Source organism: Cladophialophora yegresii (assembly GCF_000585515.1).
Source record: "Cladophialophora yegresii CBS 114405 chromosome Unknown aczIN-supercont1.3, whole genome shotgun sequence".
Classification (NCBI taxonomy): Eukaryota; Fungi; Ascomycota; class Eurotiomycetes; order Chaetothyriales; family Herpotrichiellaceae; genus Cladophialophora; species Cladophialophora yegresii.
Genome location: NW_006913047.1, coordinates 1,211,219 through 1,226,138, shown reverse-complemented (window position 1 = coordinate 1,226,138; position 14,920 = coordinate 1,211,219). Strand labels below are relative to the sequence as shown.

At 54.0% G+C, this 14,920-nt stretch overlaps 5 protein-coding genes across 5 annotated transcripts in view; 4 read left to right on the top strand and 1 right to left on the bottom strand.

The window, feature by feature from the left end:
* A1O7_04151 (uncharacterized protein) overlaps positions 1-1,513 on the top strand; it is a gene marked incomplete at both ends in the record, with an annotated part of 3,645 nt that extends 2,132 nt beyond the window's left edge. The window contains one exon of the mRNA XM_007758166.1: positions 6-1,513. Coding sequence (XP_007756356.1) covers positions 6-1,513 — 1,508 coding nt within the window. The remainder of the gene's footprint in view (positions 1-5) is intronic.
* A 748-nt stretch (positions 1,514-2,261) lies between these two features.
* A1O7_04150 (gamma-glutamyltranspeptidase) lies at positions 2,262-4,282 on the top strand (the record flags this gene model as incomplete). Its single annotated transcript, XM_007758165.1, has 4 exons — positions 2,262-2,441; positions 2,499-2,517; positions 2,572-2,912; positions 2,969-4,282. The coding sequence occupies 4 exons, from the start codon at positions 2,262-2,264 to the stop codon at positions 4,280-4,282; spliced, it is 1,854 nt and encodes a 617-aa protein (XP_007756355.1).
* Positions 4,283-5,669: 1,387 nt separating this feature from the next.
* Positions 5,670-7,427, top strand: A1O7_04149 (carboxypeptidase D; the record flags this gene model as incomplete). The annotated part of the gene is made up of 4 exons (XM_007758164.1): positions 5,670-5,856; positions 5,907-6,113; positions 6,164-6,256; positions 6,313-7,427. 4 exons carry the CDS (start codon positions 5,670-5,672, stop codon positions 7,425-7,427), a joined length of 1,602 nt encoding a protein of 533 aa, XP_007756354.1.
* A 1,014-nt stretch (positions 7,428-8,441) lies between these two features.
* A1O7_04148 (uncharacterized protein) lies at positions 8,442-9,828 on the top strand (the record flags this gene model as incomplete). Its single annotated transcript, XM_007758163.1, has 4 exons — positions 8,442-8,543; positions 8,578-8,788; positions 8,833-9,227; positions 9,316-9,828. The coding sequence occupies 4 exons, from the start codon at positions 8,442-8,444 to the stop codon at positions 9,826-9,828; spliced, it is 1,221 nt and encodes a 406-aa protein (XP_007756353.1).
* Positions 9,829-11,155: 1,327 nt separating this feature from the next.
* On the bottom strand, positions 11,156-12,168 carry A1O7_04147 (uncharacterized protein; the record flags this gene model as incomplete). Its single annotated transcript, XM_007758162.1, has 3 exons — positions 11,156-11,363; positions 11,428-11,819; positions 11,902-12,168. The coding sequence occupies 3 exons, from the start codon at positions 12,166-12,168 to the stop codon at positions 11,156-11,158; spliced, it is 867 nt and encodes a 288-aa protein (XP_007756352.1).
* Positions 12,169-14,920: the final 2,752 nt, after the last annotated feature.

The window sequence follows — 14,920 nt, the reverse complement described above, 5'->3', positions numbered from 1 at the left end:
CGAAGAAGCTGCCCCCGAAGAAGCTGCCCCCGAAGAAGCTGCCCCCGAAGAAGCTGCCCCCGAAGGAGTTGCTACCGGGCCAGAAGCTCCTGCAGAAGAAGCACCTCCGGCCGAGGAAGAAGCTGCTACCACTGAAGAACCCGCCGCCGATGAGGCTTCTCCCACCGAAGAAGCGCCTGACGTCGATGAGGCTCCTCCCACCGAAGAAGTGCCTGGCACCGATGAGGCGGTTGTCGAAGAGGCTCCTGCTGAAGATGCGCCCACCAATGAAGTGGCCCCTGAAGAAGCTCCGGCTGACGAGGAACCTACAAAGGAAGAAGCGGCTCCAGATGATGCTGCACCTGCGAACGAGTCAGCTCCACCGGCAGAGGATGCCACGGCAGAGGAATATGCTCCACCTACTGATGAAACTCCGGTCCCTCCTGAAGAAGCGCCTGCGGCTCCTGAAGATGGCCCCACAAGCGAGGAACCGGAAGCATCCAGGGATATAGAGGGAGAACCGGAATCAACGCTGCCGATCGAAGGGGCAGCCGCCGCCGCAGCTGTTGGCGCAGCGGCGGCCCTTGTGGCAACGGAGGTGTCGAGGGACAAGAGAGAAAGGCGGCGGAAACACCACGACGAGAAGCGAGAACGGTATCCGAAGGACCCATTGAATGGGCACAGGGCTAGACTTGAACGCGATAGGCGTGAAGCTGGTCTCTTCGATAGTGCGTTCGCTCGAGAGATTACCAAAGCAAAGGAGAAAGAGAACAGTCGCCAGGAATCTGCTGAGTACAAGGAAAAAGAACGCGAGAGAGATGAAGAGAGGAAGGCCAGAAGAGAGCGACACGCGGCTAAAGAAGCTGGTTCCCGCAAAAGGCAGGAGGCAGAGGACGCAGCAAGAAAGGAGGAGCAACGCGAACGTCGTGAAAAAGCCGAAGCGGCTGCTGAAGAAGAGGGGAGGCGTAGGCGACGCCGAGAAAAGGAGAGGCAAAAGCTTGCCGAGGACGGTCACCGCAAGACAGAAATCGTCCATGAAGACAGACGGAAAGGCAAAGAGAAAGATGTGACTCTCGAGTCGCCTCACGATACAGCAACCGATGTTCCCCGCGAGCCGAAAAGGAAACCGAGGCAACCAAGTTTTACAGGTTCTGGAAGTGGCGGCAGCTCCTCTGGAGGAACGGCAATTCCTAGTATCCTGAAGAGAATGGGCACTGGTGAAAGCGATACCGGGCATCTTCTCATGTTCAAGGTGAACGACCCCGATACCCCCAAGGACAAACACCGAGACAAGGAGCGAAGCCGCAACGGAGACCATCGCGAAAACAGGTACCACAAAGAGCACGGCAGCAAGCGTCAAGATTCGGAGGATCGACCAAGGGCCTCCAGGCATTCCAGCTCGAGAAGTGACAGACTCTACCACAGTGAGTCAAAACCTGCTACGAAATTGGGATTCATTGGCAGGGCCATCAGCACGCTCGCAGAGCATACGAGTATTAGGGAGATTTGGCGCCCAGAAAGAGTCGGTGCTTGATACATTGCTGAGGTTGAGGATAAGGACGAAGATGAGGATGAGGCTGAGGGCAGCACACATTGTCAAACATGGGCGAAAAAGCATACAGGACGATTCTCACGAAGGGAAAATACAGCGCTAGGAGCACTCTTTTCGACGGCTCTCATTTGTCTGGGCGGAGGACTGGTCGCAAGGCCATTCCATTGTGCGACTAGTATCTAATTTTGCTAAGAGAAGCGTGTACGCGATAGATAGGCAGGAATGAGAAGGGCTGGTGGGCGATGGACTGAACTTTCCGCGAGCGGCGAGCTGCCCGTCGCGCCCGTATGTTCATCGGCGGGGGAGCCACCGGCACCTCCGTGATAAGGTCTTCCATCTCCATCAGCAGCACTGGAGCGACGGAGAAGTCCTGATGGCCTCTAACTTTTCCTTCGCTGTCAACGCCCTGCTAAACCGTGAAGCGAAGCCACTGCTGCGAGAACACAAGCCTGAAGGTGTTAGCAATCATTTGCTCCTTCCCCTCTTGTCGAAGATGCATGCTGTTCTCCACGTCATAGAGGGGCAACGGTTAAGTCATTTATCTACATCTTCTCGCAGGGTGACGATCCCCGATGGACTGCTCGCCGTCGCCCAAATCCAGTGGGAAGTATATGTTTCGTCGTCTCGTCGCTTACCCGTGGTGCCCTTCTTCATTCAGACCATCCTAACTCGTTTTCTTTGAGTGTTTCTGCACCCAGTTCGCATCGATCGGCCCACACCAAACACCAAGATGGGCTCAACAGGGAAAGACATGAAGGTGGAAGCCGTATTCCCCAGCAACACACCGCAATTTGTACAGTTCGCTAGCAGAAGGAGTGTGGTCCATAGCACGAAGGGCATTGTTGCATGCACACAGCCTCTGGCCGCAGAGGCGGGGCAGAGGATACTGAAGCAGGGAGGCAATGCAGCAGTAAGTCAACACCTAGGTCACGAGGACTGGTCAGGCCGCTGACAATGCCGACATCAGGACGCTGCGGTGGCCGTCGGTATGTCGACGTCGATATTGCCCCTACCCAGCCCGTACTGATAGCGTACCACAGCCGCCGCCCTCAATATGGCCGAGCCGACCTCGACTGGCATTGGTGGAGACATGTTTTGTCTATACTTTGATGCAAAGACGAAGAAAGTACATGCGCTCAACGGCTCGGGACGCAGCGCAAAGAATACCACTCTCGAGCAAGTCAGGCAAGAGTTGGGGATCAGCTCAGGCAAGATTCCGACACATAGCCCATTATCAGTCACGGTTCCAGGTGCACCGGGCGGGTGGGTCGACACCATCGAGAAGTTCGGAAGCGGGAAGTTGAGCCTTGAGCAAATCTTGACACCAGCAATTGAGATGGGAGAGGAAGGCTTTCCCGTGAGCGAACTGGCAGCGATGCAGGTTAGTTATCCTCCCTCTGCGCGTGGCCCGGGACATTACTGACATGCTTGTGAAAGTGGCATGACCATGAGCCAGATCTCAGACGGGCGTCGCCGAACTTCCGCGAGATGCTCAAGAGAGACAAGAACTCTGAGGATTTCGTTAGGGCTCCACGTGCTGGTGAGATTATGAGGAACCCCAACCTGGCCAAGACCTTCCGGACGTTGGCAGCAGAAGGAAAGAAGGGATTCTACAGCGGACGGATTGGCCAGGCAATTATAGACGTCCTGAACCTCACGGGCGGGCACATGGAGTTGTCGGACTTGGAGGACCATATGAATCGAGGCGCACAAGAGACGGAGCCCATCTCTCTTAAGTTCAGCGCGCAAAACGTCAAGAACCAAGGCACGCACAGGGTGACCAACGGGTCTCCAGACAACCACTTTGTGGAGCTGTGGGAGCATCCGCCGAATGGCCAGGGCATTGTTGCATTGATGGCTCTCGGTATACTGGAAGAACTCGAACGGACCCATCAAATCCCTGCGTTTGCCCAGGAAGACCACAACAGTGCTATCCACCTGCATGCTGTTATCGAGGCACTCAAGATAGCGTTCGCTGACGCTAGCTGGTGGGTGACGGATCCAGATTTCATGAAAGTCAAGTCGTCAGAACTGATATCCAGACCTTACCTGACGGAGAGAGCGAAGCTTTTTAACAAGGACAAGGCCGGCCAATTTGACAGCGGACAACCTGGACCCAGCCCAGCCCAGAATCACAGTGACACAGTCTACTTCGCCGTCACTGACAAAGATGGCAATGGAATGAGTTTCATCAATTCCAACTACGAAGGATTCGGATCTGCCATCATCCCTCAAGGCTGTGGATTCACACTCCAGAACCGAGGGTCGAATTTCCAGCTGGGACCAGAGAATCATCCGAACATCTACCAAGGCGGGAAGAGACCTTACCACACTATCATCCCCGGCTTAATCACTCACGGCGAAGAAGCCGACCGACAACTACACTCGGTATATGGTGTAATGGGTGGCTTTATGCAGCCGCAGGGTCACGTCCAAGTCTTGCTAAACATGGAGGTGTTCGGTCTGAACCCGCAACAGGCACTCGATGCCCCAAGAATATGCATTGGTGCAGGCATGCCCAAAGAAGGAGACACAGATGGTACGGTTATAAATGTGGAAGAGGGAATCGACGAGGCCACCGTGAAAGCACTGGAGCAGATGGGACACAATGTCCAGGTCCTGCACGGCTTCAGGAGGGCGATGTTTGGCAGAGGACAGGTTATTCGCAGGCATGTGGATGAGGAGACTGGCCAGATGGTGTTCAGCGGAGGCAGCGATCCCAGAGGAGATGGATGCGCCCTCCCCGGATGAGGCTTTGACCTAGATCGACAAGGCTGCGTGTCATTCAGCCAGCCACCTGGGCCTCGCCAACGCCTGGTGTGTAGGAAACCAATCGGATGATTTATGTGCCTGTACTTCGAATCCTTGCTTGCCTTTGTCCTTAGTTTCCCCTATGGCGCAAGCATGCCATAAAGAGCAGAGAAGCCAGTCTTCAAAGTCTCGGCGTGCTTTCTTTTCCCACGACAGCCGCCCGGCTTCACATATTCGAGATTCAGACTTTTTCACTGCGACCTCAGTCGGCTATGACTTCATTTTGCTTGATAGTTAAGAGCCTTCCTATCTGGAGAGCACTGCGAGTGATGACCTGCTTAAAGAGGTTTGGAGGGCGGGCGGTGGTGAGGGGTGGCGACGTGCCATAGCGGGGATTGACAAGCTTTTCTCGAAGCTCCGGCAAGCCTGAGGAGTGGCTAGCCACTGCCGGGAGAGGCTTGCAGGGGGCCTTTGGGGTGCGCCGAGGCTAGTTAAACAGAGGGAAGGCTACGCAGTACTACCCCATAGAGTAGTTGTCAAACTTACCGCTATCGCTCCTTCGCCTCTTTGATTTGTTCCTTCCTTCTTCCTTCTGACTGGCCCGTCTCTTAAACCTCCCAAATCGCTCTCATCTCCCGCGGTCTCACAACTAGACCGTCCACCGGTCATGCCGTCCTCTCAGAGAGCAAGACTTCATCCTACCGGCAGCTGCTCAATCAGCCTCGTTTGCAGAGGGACTTCCGCGGCTCGAGTCAATCAATGATCCTTTTCACCGCCAAACACCAAGACAAACCGAGGTATTCGCCTAAGCTCTGGTGGAGAACAGATGGGTAGGTTACATGGCTAGCAAGCATGTAACAGGATTGTTATCAGCTTGAAAGGAGGCACACGAGCTCACAGTAGACGAATCAACGTGGCCGATAACCATTTCCTTAGCAGATCCTTCTCCAGTCCACGTCCCGGCTGCTTTCCGACTACCATCTTCCCTGTCTCGCGCGCGTCATCAAACACATGTTGACCTTCTCGAAGCGTGCATAGCGCAGACCTCACGACGTCCCAATGTTACGCTCAGTACATCCTTGCAGCGACTGCACCAGTGTAAGCTCGACTCTGGGTTGTCGCCTTGCCAGTCGTCAAGTTGCATGATCTCGTTATCGATCAATCACCTTCGCGTGCGACCAGGGATTGCGTTCATGGCCGTCAAATAGTGGAGACGGAAGCCAGGAACCCAAGGCAAAGCTTTCATCATGGGTCAAGCAAACGATCTCGAAGCTTGGAGGGTTGTGGCCGGTGTCCACAAACTTTAGGCCTTTTATTTGTGAGTCCCCTCCCACTGCCGTCGGCCAACTTCTCGCGAGGGTCTCCTTCTGTGCGGCTGCTCGCAAACATGAGGTTCTCAATCGCTGCTTTGGCGCTGGGCTTGATTTCACTCGCATCCGCAAAGAGGAGCCCGCAACATGTAGGCAAGACTCTCCCAGAGATCAGGAGGAGCGTCGCACCTCAATCACGCTCCGCTGCGACAAAGATTGAGGAGAGGGCGGCTCCACACCTCTTCTTGAATAACAACACGAAGAGTACGTTGCCAGCAGACTGTAAAGCTCGAGAGACGTCTAACAAGTGGCAGAATACGCGGTCAACGGCAGCGCGATCCCGGATGTCGATTTCGATGTTGGCGAATCCTATGCCGGCCTTTTACCCATATCGAATCGGACGAACGCGTCAGAACTTTTCTTCTGGTTCTTTCCCTCGACCAACCCGAATGCGACCAACGAAATCGTCATCTGGTTGAATGGAGGGCCTGGCTGCAGTTCTTTAGAAGGCTTCCTTCAAGGTGAGCATAGTCGAATCTGGCTCGCCATCTTTTCTGACACCGACGAATAGAAAATGGACCATTCTTGTGGCAATATGGCACATTCAAGCCCGTACGCAATCAATGGTCATGGACGAATTTGACAAACATGGTTTGGGTTGAGCGTAAGCCCCGATGCCTGACTTGTTTGGGCGTATGGTGATCTGACTCTCTGTGTCAGAACCCGTTGGCACTGGCTTCTCCCAGGGCACTCCCACGGCGACATCGGAAGCGGACGTCGCCTCACAATTTCTCGGATTCTTCAAGAACTTTGTCGACTTGTTCTCGATGCAGGGCTACACGGTCTACATCGCAGGGGAATCCTACGCCGGGTACTATGTGCCTTACATCGCAGATGCCATGTTCAATGAAGACGACACCGAGTACTACAACATTAGCTCCATCATGATCTACGATCCGAGCTTGAGCTACGATGTTGTCCAGGAACATATTCCGGTCACTGCTTTCGCCGACTATTGGTTGCCTCTCCTGGACCTGAACGCCACCTTTATGGAACAATTGCACAATATGTCGGACACGTGCGGATATACATCCTTCCTGAACGACAACCTGGTCTTTCCTCCGAAAGGACCGCTGCCCACACCTCCCAATGTCGATCTGAGCGCTGACGGCTGCGACACGTTCGACGCAGTCTTCTTTGCCGCATCAACTGTTAATCCGTGTTTTGACATCTACCAAGTGGCAACGACATGTCCGCTCTTGTTTGATGTACTCGGGTTCCCTGGCTCTTTCGACTACCTGCCGGAAGGCGCAAGCATCTACTTCAATCGTACTGATGTCCAAAAGGCCATCCATGCTCCAATCCAGGAGTGGGCCGAATGCACCAACGTGGACGTTTTTGTCAACAACACGGATAATTCACCACCATCGGCATTAAGCGTTCTTCCGCGCGTGATTGAGAGAGCCGATCGCACGATCATTGGTCACGGGTTGCTCGACATGATCCTGATCTACAACGGAACCCTGCTCGCCATCCAGAACATGAGCTTCAACGGTGCCCAAGGGTTTTCCGTCCCGCCGTCTCAGTTCGATGACTTCTACGTGCCATACCACGTGGAGTACGACTTCCAACTGGGATCTACGGCCGGTGCCGGTGTGATGGGACAATACCATACCGAAAGAGGCTTGACGCTTGTCACCGTCCAACTCTCTGGTCACATGATCCCTCAATATGCCCCTTCGGCGGCTTACCGACAGCTTGAGTTCTTGTTGGGTCGCATCCCTGACTTGGGCACAGTAGGACCGTTTACGACCATGCAGGATACCAGCTACTGATTCCGTGTGCGGTGTGGGGAGCATCACGAGAACGAGCTGTTGGTGTTGTAGATACACAGTATAATGATTAGACTTGTGCTTGTGCCGATTTCTAGAATCGTCGACAAATTCCTCGATTCGTCGTGTGGAGGCCGATAATTGGCCCGAATCATTGGATCGGCTTTGGCGGCTTCGCCTGACACATGGTCTTTATCCATCCATCTGCCAAGTGTCCCACAAAGCAACCGTAACGGCGACCCCACATCGACGCCGTCGCTGCATTTTCGGCAGATCGTGGGGCTCTTTGCTTTCGCCTCTGGTGCCTCCAGGGTCGACGCCAACAGAGTATCATGATACCACGACCCAAGCAGATCTTCTGAAGATACGACGGAATGGTCCGCTCGTGCTGACAGATGAAACTCGGTGCTTGTACGAAGGCCTCTGTTCGTCGAAGGACGCTGGGGAAATACCGATTCGTACTCCGGACTTTCGAAAACTGTGTGGTTAGTTTGATCAACTAATTGCGGGGACGGTGTTTGTCGGCCCATGATCGTCTTGACGTCGTCCGTTGCACCACTTTGGACCTCGATCTGACTCTACACACCCAAGCCACACACGCACACGCACCTCGCTCGAAATATGCTCCATTTGGCACCTGTCGGCTTTTCATCCATGATGGGGCGCACGTAGACACAGTCTGACGAAGCTGGCTCTGGCTTCTGGCTGGCCTGGACCCTTTGTGAACTGCGGGCGAACTTCGCGGACTCATTGTGGGGTAATGACCTGCTCATTGGAATCATCCTTGTCTTTGCGCGTGTTTTGTTCTTCTGGTTTTAATACATCACTACCTGTACGTCTTGCTCTGACGGTGATCACTAGCTCCAGGCTTTTTGATCGTTCAGCGTCAGATAATTACTTCGTACTCGACCTTTACTGTTCTGTTCATATTGAAGGCTTTCTTGTACCAACCACTTGCTTCCTCTACTTCGGCACTCACCCCACTCACACACCAGCGACTGACGACGACCCGCCAGAATGAACCAGCCAGACCAACTGAAGCATAACATCACAGAGGATGCTCTGAAGAAGGGCGAAAAGGCACGGCGATCCCAGCTCCTTCCGTACCTACGCATATGCGTTTCGTAGCTAACACTCCCCCTTCTCTATACAGCCCAACGCCAATGGCACCATCTCCAGAGGCCCCAGTCCCAACCGGGGCGCCTCAGTCCGGGACGTCGAGGCCATCGGCCCAGACTCGGAAAGTAAGCGCGAATGGCAGGAACGACGGGGCATCGACACGTCCAAGCAGGTCCGCATCGTCAAGCTGAACCACATGCGCTATCAACATCCCGACCTGAACAAGGCGACGACGTTTTTGAGAGGTGGGTAACCCACGTTCGTGGGTATCCTTACTGACTTCGCGCAGACTTCGGCATGCACGTCGTGAAAAAGGGCGACAACGAGCGCTGGTTCCGCGGCTACGGGCCGGACCAGTACGTCTACTACGCGCGCCAGGGGCCCAAGAAGTTCCTGGGCGGCTCCTTCGAGGTCGAATCCAAGGAAGAACTCGAAAAGGTCCTCAAAATCGAGGGCGCCACCGTGCTCACGGACGGGATCGAGGAGATGAAGGACGCCCCGGGGGGTGGGTTCATCGTCTCGATCGCCGACCCGGAGGGGTTCCCCGTGAATTTCATCTGGGGCCAAGCAGAGGTCAAAGAGGAGCGGGCCAAGCCCGTGAAATTGTTGGTCAATGACGAGACCGACAAGCCGCGAGTCAAGGCCTTTCAGCGGTACGAGCCCGGGCCGGCGGCCGTGCATAAGGTGGGTGATAACATACGCCAGACCCGCTCGCTCGCCTCTTGAGCGAGCTTTTCCAAAAAAAACATCTTGCTGACTGACGCGTTCCCAGCTCGGCCACTTCGGCATCAACGTCGACGACTTCCCCGCCCAGATGGACTGGTACACGCGCAACTTCAACATATACCCATCCGACATCCTCTATGTATCTGAAGAAAAAGTCGACGAGGCGACGGGCAAGGCTGCGCGCAAGGAAGTGGCCCTCTTCGGATCCATCGACCGCGGCCAGACGCCCGTGGACCACCACACGTTCTTCATGACCACGACGGTGCCGGGGAAAGACAAACACGTGCACCATTCGAGTTACGAGGTGCATGACTTTGACACACAGCTCCTGGGCCATCAGTGGCTTGCGGAGAAAAAGTATGAGTCCGTCTGGGGTGTTGGGCGGCATATCCTGGGCAGCCAGATCTTCGATTACTGGTGGGATGTGACCGGGTTTATGGTCGAGCATTATGCCGACGGGGATCTCGTCAATGAGGATACTCCTGTGGGGTATGGGCCCGCTGAGCATGAGGGGTTGGCTGTCTGGGGCCCCGAGGTGCCGTCTTCGTTCTTGGAGTGAGCTGCCCTCAAGAGGAATGGGGTCGTCAGAGGAACCGAATGGGGGGGAGGTATGCTGTCAGAGGAGAGCAGAGGACGACAGGCAAAATCAGGGCAGAGCAACCTGGAGTCAAAGCAGGGGAAACACGGTGGGATGTGCTTCTACTGCGACGATCACAGTCTGAGTCGGGTGGAGTGTGCTTCGAAGAACGGCTGATGCCTGATATTTTTATGATGTGGGGATGTGAGATGGATGAATATATGTCATGGACACTATTACCTACCGGATGTTGTCTGTCTGTGGGATATTGATCCGGCTGGGATGGATGGACGATGTACGTGCGCTTCATTGGCGACAGTAGCTGTTTGGACATCTCGACGCCATATGTGGGTAAGTACAGTTATCTACTGATTTTAGCTGTTAATTAGCTGTTAGCTGGGATTTGATAGGAGAATTGAAATTTGGCGAAACACAAATGGGTTTTGGTTCCTGTACTGTAACTTGACCTTGGGCTTGAACTTGATCTGAGATCACCGCTTTGTTGGAGTCATTCACGCATTGTGCTGGCTTTGGTGGATATTACGTTTCCGCAGTGCTATTTCAGAAAAGCTGCGGGACGACTGGGCATCAATAACACGTCCAAGAGGGAAACCGTCCAGGAAGAAGACCGTCCAAGAACGTCCGTGGACGTCTCTTAAGGCGAGTAGTGAGTTACTCCTATATAGAGTTTGTGAACGCACGGCGTTTGGTCCGTTGCAAGTCTCAAGCCCTATAAACGAATGATGAAGCAGTCCATGGTCAAATGGGTATTGGTGATTTTAACGAGGCTTTCGTTGTGGTTGTGTTCTAGCCTTGCAATAGACATCCTATCGTCTCTGGACGGGGTCCTTCGGCCTGTTGGAGTTTCCAGACTCTAGTCCGTACACCCTGGATGATCAACAGTCGATGGTTAAAGGGGTGTTGGTCATTTAACGAGGCTTCCGTCGTGGTTGTGTTCTAGCCCCGGCAATAACATAACTGAGTACTAACTACTGTATATCGCTCTGGTTTCTTCACACTTCAGCGCCAGTCTTCCATCTTCACATGGTCGTTCGAAAATCTCCGTGCCCAGATGCCGTTCACCTTGTCGTGATCCCACTGCTAAGCAGCCCATTCCAGATTGGATCACACTGCTCATATCCACTGATCCTACCTCGCTGACTCCGATTGACATGTTGTCAACCTTCGATAACCAGCTCTTTCTTTTTGAACTCCCTATCATTGCCATCCCCAGAGCAGATCATAGACCCAGCTCACCACTGTTTTTCACACTATCTGCCCCACCACTCTTTATCAATCACATCTGCCCTCACCACTCTTCATATCTGACCTTGTTGATCAAGGTGCCGATCTTCTCGATCTCAATTCTAATATCACCCTTATCCTCCAGCACAACACGCGGGTTGCGGAAGAAGCCAATCCCAGCAGGAGTGCCAGTAAGGAAGATAGTGCCTGCCTCGAGAGTCGTGCCCTGGGAGAGATAGCTGATTTGCTTGGCAATCGAGAAGATCATGTCCCTGGGAAGCGCAGTCAGTAAAAACAAGATCCTTAGGATCAAAGCAATGCGCGTCAATTACTCACTTGGTGTTGCCATCCTGCACGGTCTGCCCGTTGTAAATGGCCTTGATCTTCAGGTTCTGCGGATCCGGGATCGCGTCCTTGGTCACCAACACGGGGCCGAGCGGACAGCTGCCGTCTAGGCCCTTGGAGAAGGACCACTGGGTCGTCAACATCTGCATGGTTCGGGCCGAGACGTCGTTGCTGGCCGTGTATCCCAGGACGTAGTCGAGCGCCTTGTCTTCGGGGATGTCTCGCCCACTCTTGCCAATGACCACGCAGAGCTCGGCCTCGTAGTCGGACGTGCCGTCCTGAGCGGCCTTGGGGACCGGAATGACGGACGGGTACGGGTCGGCAAGGGCAGTTCGGGGCTTTGTGAAGAGGATGGGTGCTTTGGGCAGAGCCATGTTTGCTTCCTAGTCATGGTCAGAAGTTGTGTCCTGGCCTCGCAAGTTTGTCATGAAAGCATCGTGGAAGAATCGGGCAGAAAGAACCTACCGCGGCATGGTCCTTGTAGTTCAGCCCCAGGCACCGAATGTAGTTGCAGTCCTCCTGGCTGACTGGGCTCAATAGTTGCTTAACGGTGTAGACGTGCTCTGTGACCTCTGGGGCGAATATCGAGCCATTGATTATGTAGGCTTTGATCTCCTTGCCTTCGAGGCTGTCGAGGCCGATGTCGCGGGATGTGTCGACCAGCTGACCGAGGTGGACACGGTTGTCCTCGTTGGCGATGAAGCGGATAATATGAGTCGCTTTGGAAGGCATTTTGGACGACGAGAACTGGTGTTGAAGCTGGGTAAGGCGAGTGTGAGGAGCAGGAAAGGCCAGGGTCGAATCCAAGGAAGATGATGTGTTTCCAAGCGAGAAAGTGCTTGTGGGAAAGAATGTCAAAGGGAAGGGAGTCAACGGTGAGAAGATTGCTGGTAAAGAATTTCAAAGCAATGCGGAAAGGAAAATCATTCTCACGCTCATTTCACTTCAGACTCAAGAGCCCCACGGTGTTGCAAACACATCCCCTCAATGCAAACACTTCATATGCAAGGGTCCAGGCAAGGCGGCCGCATGTTCACCACGGGCGATTGTCGGACCGATCATCTACTCCGTGGTCGAGCCCCCATAGGAGAATCCCCCACAAGGCTCATGACGGTAGACGTTGAAGTGCCGACAGAGTTGAGTTCAGGATGAACGAAAGGGAAAAGGAGGGGCAGATGTCGGCACGATCGTGGTGGGGAAACTTTGTGGGTGGGAACTACGCCGACAACACCGTGTTTGCCGTGCCCTCGCCAACCCACGATCGGATCCGAGCTTTGTTTATGGAGTACGAATACTCTTACATCAGCGCTTCGGATGCGAAGACAACAAATCTTCTACGCCGTACTTTAGGACCCGATCGTTCTTAAGCAATGGACTGACACGGAATAACCTCTTCTAGGACAGAGCGCCCTTTCCTCTGCCAGCCCAGCCGTCGCTCCAGAATCATAGGATCAGGCTGATCCATGGCATGGCAAGCATGACAATAGCACCAGTGATTGCGTCCATGCCAACGTCACAGTTACGATTTGCTATTGAAAAAGCTGACGTTGCAGTGGCTGCGCTTCCAGTTATTCCGGCGGTGTCGGAAGAAAGGGCGACGTAGACGTGGTCGGAAGTTGCGTGGTATCAGTCAGCACTGGGGTCGACGCTTTTTGCTTCGAGAGCAGGCTCATTGGGATCTCGGAAGTATGGATGGAGAGAAAGAAGGAAGGAAGTAGGGAACGAAGACGCAGTCGCAGTAGCTGTGAACGTCACGCCCGGAATGCCCGAGGCCGCAGGAATCTCCTGGGCTGCCCCTTTGCCCATTTTGTTGGATGCTGCTTGGGTGGGGTAGATGTCGATGTTGTCAACATCGTACACTACGTATGCGGAACTAATGACTGGGTCATCGATCATGGTCCAGCGAGCAGGAGCGATTGGAGTTCCGCATCGTCCACCTACTCGACGTGCAGCTAACACCCGTTATTGCCATATCTGAGGGTGAATCCCGCCGGGACACCAAGCAGCTCCCTGTTGAGGACCATGATGATCGACCCGCCTGGGTCACCAAAAGTGAAACGGCACGCTTCTGTTGCTGTCATGAAGTGCGCAGTTGATAAAGTAGAACCCAGCATAAGAGACTGCAACCAAGCCTTCCACTTGTGCCCGACTGACCGATGCTGGGAGAATATTGTAGGTTGCAACCGTATCGACTGCGTGGGGCGCAGGCACGTTCGCAAGGCTGAGAAGGGTCGACTTACCGGTACTGTCGAGGATCGAGGCGGAGGCTGAGAGGACGCGGACATATTGTACTTCTGACGCGATCCACTTCGGGTCTATGATATAGACCTACTCAAATCGATTTTTCGACCAGCACGTGTAACACTGATGTATTGTTCCAGTGCCTGGACACTGCTTTGTTGGCTGGCGCCGGTCCCCTGGCTGCCTATCGTCGAAGATTCCTCCGCCGCACCATGAGAAAGAATAATGATGAGTCTGCGTACCATGGGGGTATGCTTCAGGGTAAGTCGCTGAGCGTGGTGGCGCAGTCGAGGATGCAAAGGGTGGACGACCGAGTGATCGAGGTTGCAAATTGGAATTGTCAAGGAGAGGCTCTACCTTGCCTTGAAAATTCATCGCCCGAGCTGTGTCACTCCTGCCTCAAACCTCCACCAACCCCAGGATTATTGCTTACCTCAGCGACCCTCGCCGATTGCTGTGATTGATTCGCTCCTCGATGAAGCTTGGACGCGTCGCACGAATCAATGGAACGTGCTTGGGTTTCTCTTCCTTCCACCCCTCTCATCACATTCTCATCAGAATTTCTTCGAAGTACAGGACTAGCGACGGTTTCGTTAGTGAGACTCTCGTGCTCTCAGGATCGGCCCAAAGAAAGCGCCGACGATATTCTGTGTTTGCTCAAACACCACTTCTCCATGAGCGAACACCACGAGTTCTATCTCCAAGCACTCCCCAGCCTTCCTTGTCCAGCGCCATTAGGCATACTTTCCGTAGAGAAGTGGCATAGTTCTGGGGCTTATCATGTCATGCCATCGCGACGTAATCTAGTCCGAGATCCTAGGCTCCCGAAGAGGAAAGAATTTTGCTTGAGCAGGTGTAGTTCCAGACGCTGTGGACTGGTACATTTGTAAGAAAGGCACTGACATTCGGAACGTTGTACACCATCTGCCCATTCCTGTGCGCCTATGTGTAATGGATCTCTTATGGCATCCTGCGTCTAGCACATCACTGCAAAGAGGGGTTGGCACAAGGTCCCTTCAGTGCTCTACGACAATATAGACTGGACAATGCCTTGAAACCAGACGCAGCCTTGGGTAACTGTGAAGCTCCCATTTCGCCATCCTACGGGATATGTACCTCGTGACTACCGACTTACACAACCAAGGTGGAGATGCCTGCGTCCGCTTTGCTCTGAGGTCCGCTTTGCTCTGAGGTCCGCTTTGCTCTGAGGTCCGCTTTGCTCTGAGGTCCGCTTTGCTCTGAG